At 35.4% G+C, this 11,740-nt stretch overlaps 1 protein-coding gene across 1 annotated transcript in view; it reads left to right on the forward strand.

The window, feature by feature from the left end:
• Positions 1-585: 585 nt before the first annotated feature.
• LOC145684820 (uncharacterized) overlaps positions 586-11,740 on the forward strand; it is a 93,861-nt gene continuing 82,706 nt past the window's right edge. Inside the window, exon 1 of the mRNA XM_081757188.1 lies at positions 586-685. Coding sequence (XP_081613314.1) covers positions 644-685 — 42 coding nt within the window. The 5' untranslated portion in view covers positions 586-643. The remainder of the gene's footprint in view (positions 686-11,740) is intronic.

Below are 11,740 nucleotides of genomic sequence, written 5' to 3' on the forward strand. Positions count from 1 at the left end.
TTATCTTTATCTTTAGGTGTTAAGTCAATTAATGCACGTCCTCGACAATATTGCCGTATTGTTGTGCTTAGACATTTATATACATATGCTAAAGTTAAACATTGCAGTCTCCTATATGGAAATTAAGAAGATAAAAAAAGCAAATCTTGTTGCACCTTCGAACTTTTCACCTATACCAGTAAGTGAAACAAAGATTGCATACAATGACTTAGGAGTAATAACATATAAAAATTTGCCATTTCAAAGAAAGACAGATGCATCCTCTACTATAGTGTATGGTATATAGGGGAAAGGCGTAAAGATTGTAAGGCGAGAAAATTAAAAAAAAAAATTAAAAAGACACATTGTCGTGGAAAATAAATGATGAAAAAACGCTTGAAATAGTATAGAAGCAGGGGAGGGGGATGTGAAGGGCGAACACTCAAGACACTGTTTACCTTCATATTGGTAAACCACATTATACAGAATGTATGCTGACCGTTGTTTGAATTGTGAATTCCCCATGTCATAGACGAAAAGAGGACAAATCATTTAACATGTAGCAACCATGTATGGTATAAATAACACATGAAGAGTGAATGCAGATTCAGTTTTATACGTGAGCGGTTCATTTTCATCTTGGAAAGTTAATATATAGTGTTATATGATCATGAGATACATGAGTGGAATTCACACGATTTTACTCGTAAGTACTTCTGAGTGATAAAAGATAAGCCTGCTATTAATATTTTTTTCACTTTATTACAGTATATTGGTCTTTAATATGTATTTTCTAAATTATATTTCTCAGGTAATATGAACTATAATATCAGTACTATTACGTGGAAAATCGTATATAAAATAAGGATTTAGATTTCTGGACTTTCGGCATCTATCCGGAGAAAGAGAAGGAAGGAAGCGACCTGGGAGCTATATGTTAGATACCACCCTGACATTTGCCTGGTGTGAATGAGGAAAACCTCATTCAGGATGCGTGGCCTGTAAAAGCTTTTTACACTTTTTCGACCGAGTGTCCCCACCGGGAATCGAACCCAGGACCGCTTGCACCGAAGCCGAGAGCGTTAGCGATTACTCTACTTGGGACCATAGTACATAAAATAAGAAGAGAGCAAATTGTGCGTAGTATATCCCCATTTATATTTCCACTTCTTTATTTATTTATTTATTTATTTATTTATTTATTTATTTATTTATTGAAATTTAGCAACCGTTTTGAGTGCCGAGGCTACATGAGATGTTGAAGATGGAATTCGAGTATCCTAAAAGCATTTAAGTTTCGTAACTTACCAAACGAGACTCGAATATGGTACCAGATGAACCAAAAACATTAGGCACCAGAACAACGAGGAAGGATATATTTCTATTTTTGATTAACTGATAATATGTATTAAGGATATTGGTAAACGATACTTTCATAGGAAAACGAATGAGAGGGTGTTAGAAATGGTGGGGAGAATAGAACAATTTTAGATATAATTAAGAAGAGGAAGAGATGGTTGTTAGGGCATTGGCTAGGGTGGAACTCAATCATTAGATATGTGCTAAAGGGTAAGGTGGCAGCATAAAGAGGGAAAGTGCGAATAAGACTACATTTAATGGACGATATCAACACAGAAAAATCGTACGTGAAGACGAATAGGTTAGCGGAAGACTGTGGAGGATAGAAGGTGCTCAGTTGTTTCAAGTGTCCTGCCAATAATGGTAGAATACCTACGACGGAGATGATACTTTCATTAAGGCATACTTTGAAATTGTTTTGAACTTACTTTGATTTTTTAATGTTTTCAATGTAATTACTAAGGCAATATTAAACACATTGTAGCCCTTACATTATAGGAAATACTACTGACAGTATGGAATAATGAGATTTTCGCCAGATCTAAAATGTAAACCCTTTGAAAGAAGATAAGCTCTTCACTGTAAGCATTAAATAAATACTTAATTTGATACCCAACGTTTATGTGCTTTAGGCGAAAGGAGACAGATGATTAATGAATGCTGATGAAAGAAATTGTGGAATAAAAATGTTAGAGGAAAGAGAAGTATCCCGAGGAAACCTGTGGATAAGATGTTATCTAACACAAACTCACTTGGTCTGGGGTCGAATTAGGAACTTCTCGTACCAAAAGTGAGCACTCTACCACTGAGATATGGTGGCTTCTTCACTATAAGCACTTTTGTTTCTTTATAGGAAAGGAGGGCAAAGCGGATCACTTAACTTCAAGGGCCTCAAATGGCAACTAAAATTAAGACTAGGAAACCAAAGTTTTGAGGAAATATGTTATGATTATTAAACTTTCAAATAACAATACAATAGTAACAAGGATTGCATATACATAAATAATATTGCTTAATTACTGAACTACTGCAATTTATTCACTTTGCCCCACCGGTAGGGCAAAGCGGATCATGATAGTGGGGCAAAGTGAATAAGCAAAAACTCATACATTAAAAGTCAGTGTTTAATACAGATATGCAAAATATAAATTGTATAGAAGAACAATATATGTGTACACAGTCTAAGGTCATAGAATGACACCTAAAAGAACTGCTTTACATACCAGAAAATTAAAATGCCTAATATTTTGTGAGTATTAGCCTAACACATCTAAATATAGAATTAAGTCTAAACAAATCTTGCATACACATGATCCCTAAATATGTTTAAAAAGCTCAAGTCCATAGAAGTTTTTTTTTTTCTTATCAAGTAGGCATCTAATATCTAGTTTCTTTCAATCTATAGTGACTCTAATGAGTACAATCTACGTAGTAGCAAACAGATTGAAAAAAAAAAAAAACAATAATAAGGCTTAGGGCTGAAAATAATATCACATCACACGCTTGGTTTACACAGATCACAAATGTAAATGTCTTGTCCCTTATAATAATCGGTACAGTTTTCGTGAAACCATGGCAGACAAATAGAACACTCAATCCAGTCTTCATTAAGTGGATCAGAATAATATTCATGACAGAACTTTCATTGGTAACTACCGTCTCCTTCTGGTGATTTTGAATGTTTTTTCTTTGTAATTCCAGATGTAATTGGGAGAGCTATAGCCGCAGCAAAACATTTCTTCTTGCAGGAGAACCTTGAATGGTAGATTTCCTTCTTTTCTCTGGTACTTCCTTTACGGAAGTTGCACCAGTACTCGGTTCGGTAGACATAGTAGACTTGCTATACTTCTTCGCACTCTTCTGTTTTAAACATTCCTTGATAGGTGTACTCGTTAGTTCCTCTGCACGTAGAGACCTCAAGCTTCCCCCCTCCCCGAACAAAATTTCACCGTACGCCACTGTAGTCATTAGTACTGAACATGTAGGGAACAGTTTACGTAAATTGATTCGAGGCAAAAAGTCGAGAAACGAAGAAACAAACAAAGAACTGAAGTTAATTAAAATCATTTTAAAAGATGTAAAATCAAACTAATAGTTTCTTAACAGTGGTATAGAATTACATAGTTTAATATAGGATAAGTTGCGTTAATAGCCGCTGCGATTATTTAACTGAACTCCTATCCTAAGCCAACTTACTACTACAACAACTACTTATGTTACTCTACTACAACTACCACCACTACTACTATTACTACTGCTATGTTTTTGTTCGGCGAGTGTTAACGGAACAAATTCAATATGAATTTCAATATTCAAATTAGCTGTGTTGCAACGTATACGTACCGTCAATACCACATTTAGTGCCGAACAGATGTTCTAAAACAGTACTATATTATGCTTGGGGCAAAGTGAATCGCTATTCGCTTTGCCCCTTCTAAAATTATTCTCTTTGCCCCACACTACCACATGAGACAAAAGACTGTCTACAGTGTATGAACGACGTATTTACGATAATTCTCAAACATGATAACAAAGGTAAGATCCCACCCTGTCCATGCATAGTGTGTTTGCAAACATTCTATGGAATAGTAAGAAAATATTTCAAAATCCTTACCTCTTGAATTTTTTAGCAAAATGCGTATTTTCTTTTTTTCTCCTCTCTCGTCTAAACAACAACACGTACACACAAAACAGTAACGTCCTTCTCTTATTTCACTAGTGACGTCATAAACTGGGTCAAACATTTCCTGCCCTCTGTTTTCAGTTGACTGTAAATTGCGTTATTCGCTTTGCCTCATATATCCACTTTGCCCCCCTTTCCTCTACTATTTGAAATATTGAAAATATATAGATATAATGGACATGTAAGATGTCATGAAGTTTTTGTGTTATCTGCGAGAAAGGATGTGCACAAACAACCCTCCTACTCTATGCTGTAAGAATTTCCCATGTTTAGGTGCTTCTCTGGTTGCTATAGGGTTCGGTCGTAGGTTGATGCTCTTGCATTGGATACAAGACTGATCATTGCCTTTGATCTCACTTTAAACAGTTTTAGTAATTCACGTCTCGCATAGCATCCGTTTTAAAAACAAAAAATCAAGTCCCAGCTTATCATTCAACTTTAAGCTATAATGCGCTCTAAATTTTAATATTAAAAAAAATGGAGTTATCTTTTAAACATTTGCAATAACAATCTTTCTTGAAAAATTTTTGTCTCACATACATAAAACAATTGATATGAACTAGACTCATCATCTGAACGACACGGCTTTAAGTCAGACATAAAGAAGGGTGGTTAGAAACATAAAACGGGTATAAAAAAAATCTTAGGATCTAACGTAAATTTCTGAAGTTGATATTTAAGGAAATATCAGTGCATTTGTCTTATTAAAGCTTTATTGGTTTTTTTTTTTTTTTTTTGTAAAACATATGCATTTGTAGCGGTTGATTGCAACTGTTCAGTGCTAAGATACAGAGTATAAATGTGTGTTAAAAGTAAAGCTAACAAAACTCTTTGGCTTGAAGAAAGTAAAGTATTAGATAATTAGATTCTATTCTGTGTTAAGCAAACCTAATCATATTTGCTATTAGTCAATCTCTAGTAATCTAAGTGACCCCACGTAACATAGTTGCCTTTGGTGCGAGCGGTCCGAGTTCGATTTCAGATGGGGACACTCGATCGGAAATGTGTCACAACCTTTCTCAGGCCAACCATCCTAAGTGGGATTTTTCCATTGTTTTCCTAAAATAATGGAGGCAGGCCACTTCCTTCCTTTTCCATTTCTTTCTTCCTCCGCAATTCTCCGGGCAGTATGATTGTCCAGGAATGTGATCCCTCATACGTGACAGATGTTGAGAGATGTTGAGAGCATAGCCATAGATGTTGAGAGCACAGAAATCTAACTTTCCAAGTCCTAATCTAAAAAAGATCAATGAAACTCACCCGACCTTGATGAAAACCTAGCTTGAGGAGCTTAATAAGCATATGAAATAGTACAGTATATCGGTTCCTGAATAATGGATCATTAAAGAACCTCTTCTTTTGTACTAATTTGAGTATGTTAAATATAGTGGAACTATTTTCAGAACATAAGTAATCAGCTAGTATTAACAAAAAAAAATCTCAAAGTTTGAATATTTATTTCTTACACATATTTGAGATCACTTATCTTGGAACTAGATGCATGCATATGTTTTACAAAAAGTGCAATTAGAAATGCTATATATTATCTTTCGACTTCCTTCTAACTGTATTCAAAGGACTTTTCTTTCGAACGAATCTGCTCACAAGAACTCAATGTATGCTGCATTTATCTGTTAAGTTCGTGATATGTCTACTCTATTTTACTAGTGTGATGTACCATCATTTGTGCCTATTGAGAAGTTCTGCATTGTAAAAAGAGGTTGCTTTACTTAGCTTCTTTTTATATTTATTCTGCCCGTGTGTTCGTCCTTCCGGGAGACAAAAATCTCAAGAACTACATAAAATCAAACATCTCTAATTTTTGCCAGGATAAGATCGGAATTTGTCCACTGAAAGTGGTAGAATTTAATCATTTAAAGTTTTAAGAGGCTCCATCAGGGCGAAATTAAAACATCGCTAATTCTACAGTTATTATGTGATACCTTCAAATAGATAAAAGATAATCGGAAAGTGGAACAAGACCTTCCTAGACAATGTTATTTTACATGAGATACTGTTATCACGACTCACTTATCTGCTTTCGATTTCCAGCCATTTTGAAAATCGACATTTATTTTCGCGTTTCTAAATGCCTGCAAACGGAAAAGTACTAGTACTAGGTGTAGAAAGGTATTTTTACAAGGATAACCAATTATCCAATTTCGACTGGTCTTTTTACATGAACGAGTGATGCCAGGATGAAAAACAAATCTGTTCTATATAGAGTGGACACTCTCATACTAAAATACTATAGACGTTCGTTCGAGTGTTGGAGTTTTGTCGAGATTTTCTGCTATTTCGACCACAGTGCGTAGCTTCAACACAACTGCTGATCTTATCAAGAGATATTGTTTATTATTAATATAAGTACAACGTAATGCCAGACTTTTTAAATGTGGTGTACAAATCTTCGCAATTTTAGTTATGAGTGCCTTGAAGGTTTTACTACCTGTAACACAATTTTCTTCATATACTAACATAAGAAACACTTAATTGTTTAGAAAATCAATTTCTTGAAACAAGATTCGAAACTAATTGCTGTAATTTATTACGATGTTAGAGACACATTTGCGTATGCTTGTTATTTATTGCCTGACATCTCTTGAATACTTTGTTTTCGTAATCAGAGAGAGTGCTAAGTGTCACCATCTGACAGATCAATGTTAAAGAGACTAGTTTCCAAACACACATAGAGAATTAATTAAAGGCATTTTGCGAAGTGAATGTCCTTTCATTCACCAGGATGAATCTAAGTTGCTAACAACAATGTGTTAATCTTTAAAAGGACACATTCTTTGCAATAGATTGGGTTAATTAGGTTTTAAAGACAACTAATTACTTACTTTCACTTTCTAAACGTAGCAATTGTGTTACTTAAAGAAAATTAAAATACTCCTTAATTTTTAAATATTGTTATAGGTTTTAAAAAAATTGTATCTGTAATGGATTAGGGATATTTTAATTGTAATTGTCCCTAATCCATTGTATGAATGATTGAAGATAATGTATGAATGAGGAAGATAAATTTCGATTTACAAAGTATCTTATTCCAGTTTACAGCTGGATAAAAATTTGTACATATTTAAGAGGGGATGTCCATGTTTTGACTGCTTACGAGAAATTTGCCAACCCACGCTTTGCTATTGTTTGCAGAAGTTTAATTTTTGGTCGGTAGATGTGTATAGTGGTTCTGCATCTGTGTTAATTTCCTCCCAACCCCATAAGCTTCCCTTTTACGCATATGGCATGGGCTCAAATATTTTTAGTACAGCCCTAAAAATATTTGTACCTTCCCTTGGAAACTACTGAAGGAATTCGTCTAATTTTTTACCACGCACCCTACACTAGCTGGTAATGCTACTGAACTAGGATTATTTCTCTAGGCTACTTACAAACCTAATGATTAGGCCTACATTTTTTAAAAATTTTGAAGAATTTTATTAATGTGATTTTTTTATATTCACCAAACAGTAATTGCAAGAAATAAAGGAACTATGCTATAATTCTAGTTCAGTAAATAGAGGTACATATGAGTAAGATTTGTGCAAACTTTGGCTACTTTAGCGTTAACAGTTTGTGAGAAAATGGTACATGAATGTCCAAAAATACAACTTTGAGAAAGTAAAAGTTTAAAATTTACAATGGATTTTCATCAATAAGGAGGATCAGAAAATTCAGAAAGCACCATAACCATATTCTTCGTCTTCGGCTATGTTCTTTTCAACCTTCCGACTTCTTCTTTTCTTTATTTTTGACTTCTTGGTAAGCTTCAGGATTGCCAATTAAGGTTTTGTTATACACTGTCCACGTCTCGCAGTTGTTTCGGAGGTGTACTTACCGCTTTAAATTTCAAACTTTTCCAGAACACAAGTTCTTGCTTCACGGACACTTAAAACAAAGAACAGCATCATACACGCAAGTTGTACGATTTTTGAACCCGCAAATGTAGTTTTTAGGCATCGTTGCCATATCAGTGCATTGAAACTTTCATTGGGGTTGTGTGTTTTCCCATACAAACATTTTCCCAAAAGGGCGGGATCTGCTAGAGCTCTGTAGATAGGTTTGACAGCATCCATCACTGCAGCACGCAATGAATGTATATGTCCTTCAGTTGCTTAAGATCTGTTATCCCCACACCAAAATTTTCTCCTTTGGGACAACGCATATGCGTTCGTTTCTCGTTAGTTGAATATTTATGAAAGTAAGTTGTCCACACTGTTTTCTGCATCTCCTCCAGGTTGCCAACGACTTCCCTGATAACTTAGACGTATATTATGGGAAAGTAATCAATTTCTTTGGCACTACATTTACTAACACAGCCTAATAAGGAAACCGAAAAACTGTGAACTCAGAACAGTAAACAACAGTAAGTAAAATGATCTGTGTATTATTTCCGGAATGACAAAGCAAAAATATATTTACTACATCATTACAGAAGATTCGGATGATCAAACAACCTGAAATGAACGTCGAAACGGAAAATAGATATTTTTATGGCTGAAAATACAAGCACACAATACGGTAATTCGCATTTTTCGAAGGGAATCTCATGTCGTACGGAAATGAAACTTCCAGCAATAAAACTTCAAAGAATATAGTTTCTGAAAATGCTATTTTCCAAAACTCGAACATTTCGACTACAGACATCCCCCCTTAAAGATAGAAAGTAAAAAATATTAAAATGCAGTAAAAATCCTCGTTGTCACATCAATGTAAATTGCTTTCCACGAGACAGTTTAAAATATCAGTAAAAAGGTATACAGTGGTTACGGTATTCGTTTCGTTTGGAATAAGTCCACTTGGTATACATCTTGTTTGGACACGAGAACTTTTGCATAGTATATAACATTTGCTACGAATAGGACTTGATTACCCATAGGGCCTACTTCATTTTCAAGATTATACTTGTCAAAGGGATGGAAATCAAATCTTTGCAGAGATGTACCATCCCAACAAAGCCGTAATGCTATTGAAATTAAATGACATGAAATCTTTAAGTTTTACGTCCCACGCTAATGTTGGTTAGGCTAAAGGAGACGGTGATGATGAGAAATGAATGAAATGGTGTAATGAAGAAAGTGGGAGGAAACGGGAAAACCCCGAGAAAACCCACGAACTCGGTGTTTGTCCACCGAAGTCTACACAGCGGGAGCAGGGATCGAACCAGGGACCCCAAGCGCCGGACCCCAAGCACCCCCTTGTAATGGTATTGCCTGACCAGTCAATGTCACATTTACGAAAAAAAAAAAAAAAAAAACAGAAGTAAAGTTGTGTGGACAGATTTTTAATAAACTCAAACTTGGTGATCCTCTACTATGTGAAAATATGGAAAAATGAGAGAAAGAAAGAAAGGACACCAGAATTTCTGTTTCCTGAGTTTTACTAGAAGTAGACTTTCCTTCAATACAATAAGATCTCCTCCTCCTACCATCTGAGCACCATTCTAATAGGCACTTCGCTCTTCTCAGAAAGGAAAAGTTAGGTAAAATTTTCATTTAGTTCAACTATTAATTTCTTGTATGTTTCATGAGTTTAGTATTACGCAGTGTTTATATACATTTTATATAATCTTATCAATGTTTCATGTGCCCATAAGAAAGGGATTTTTTTTCACGACAATGTATTAATAATTTTTCCGAAAAAAATTGTTATTCTTCGTGTTTGGTAAAACCCTAAGAATCTGTAACAAATTGAGGACGTTTACCGAGGTCCCACTGTACTTGTGTTAGTCGTATTGTCTGCTGTTGTGACTTATATTGTGAATATATATATAACTAACTCTATGGCCTATGGAACCTGGAGGTTCAGTGCCGCGTTCACAAAAGCTCTCCACTGACTATTATCCTTACCTAATTGCATCCAGTTTCTACTTTGTATTCCTATCTCTGCGAGATCCATTTTAATATTGTCCTCCCATCTGCGCCTAGGTCTTCCTAATGGTCGTTTTCCTATGGGTCTACCGGTCAAGACTTTGAAAGCGTTTCTACTTTCTTCCATTCTAGCTACATGACCTGCCCACCTAAGCCTCCTAGACTTGACGACCCTAACAATGTTGGGTAAACCGTATAAACTATGTAGTTCCTCGTTATGAAGCTTCCGCCATTCCCCATTCTCGTTCCTCTTGGGTCCGAATATTCTTCTCAGGATCCTGTTCTCAAATACTTTCAGTCTATGTTCTTCCCTCAGAGTAAGCGACCATGTTTCACAACAAACAGAACAAAAGGCATGATTATCGTTTTATATATTTTAAGCTTCAAATTCCTCGACAGAATTCGCGACGACAAGAGATTTTGAACCGAATAGTAAACACGAATTCCCTGCTTTTAGTCGACATTTAATTTCTTCGTGAATATGATTTTCGTCTGTTAATATTGATCCTAAATATTTGAAAGTATCCACTTTATCAAAAGCATTATTTAATATTTTAACGCCTCCACAATTTGCCGTATTACGGTCCCGACGCACTTCCATGTATTTAGTTTTCTCTGCATTTACTTCTAAACCCATGTCCCTGCAAGCGTTTAATAAGATCTCTGCATTTATTTCTACTGTTCTCCTATCATCCCCTATTAAATTTACATCATCAGCATATGCCATAACCTGGTGAATGCCGTTCAACTCTAGGCCCTAGTTGCTATCTTTGATTTTCCTTATGGCGTATTCCAGCACAAAGTTAAATAATAATGGCGACAACGCATCTCCTTGTTTCAGGCTATTTTCGACGTGGAAGCTCGTGGACAAAAATTTTCCTACCCGGACTTTACTTTGGGATTCATTTAAACATATCTTAATTAATCTAATTAGCTTTCTCGGTATTCCAAGTTCTGTTAGAACGTTGTATAATGTTTCTCTCCTAACCGAGTCGTAAGCATTTCTAAAATCAATAAATATTTGATGTACCGGGGTATTGTATTCCCACTTCTTTTCGAGTATTTGGCGAATGGTAAATATTTGGTCGATAGTTGATCGATTTCGTCTCAATCCGCACTGGTAATCTCCAATAATTTCATCTGCGTATGGGGTCAATCTTGCTAACAGAATATTTGAAAGGATTTTATAGGATGTTGTCAGAAGAGAAATGCCTCGATAATTATTACAGTCAGTTTTGTCGCCTTTCTTGTGAATTGGAACAATGATTGATTCTTTCCACTCTTGTGGCAATTCTTCCTTGTTCCAGATAAGGAGAATGAGTTTGTGTATCTTGTTCCACAATTTTTCGCCTCCAGCTAAAATTAACTCAGCCGGAATTTCATCTACACCCGGAGATTTGTGTTTCTTCAAATTCTTTATAGCGGCTTCCACTTCTATTCGATTGGGTTCTGGAATATACGGTTCTGCGGTGTGTATCTCCTTTTCTCCACGCACATTAGTTTTTGGCTGCGTGTTCAGCAAATCGTCAAATATATATATAAGAAAATTACTATACCTTCGTAAGAAAATTAAATATTTGAGTTCAGTGTCCCAGGATTATGTTCTTTAGGCTAACGAAAACGATGATTAAAGCAAGTGAATGATGATGGAATAATTGATGAAATGGAATAGTGGGACTAAACGGGAGTAAAACCAGGAAAACCCACAGTTACTTGGCCGGGGATCAAACCAGCGAACCAACGTACCAGAAGTAAACACTGTACCACTCTTTTATTTCACATGAATTTTTGACAAGTGCATTGTATTGCACTACAAATCAAGAGGAGTAAGCCATTACAAAGAAGAATG

Source organism: Thermobia domestica, chromosome 5, assembly GCF_964235325.1.
Source record: "Thermobia domestica chromosome 5, izTheDome1.hap1.1, whole genome shotgun sequence".
NCBI lineage: Eukaryota > Metazoa > Arthropoda > Insecta > Zygentoma > Lepismatidae > Thermobia > Thermobia domestica.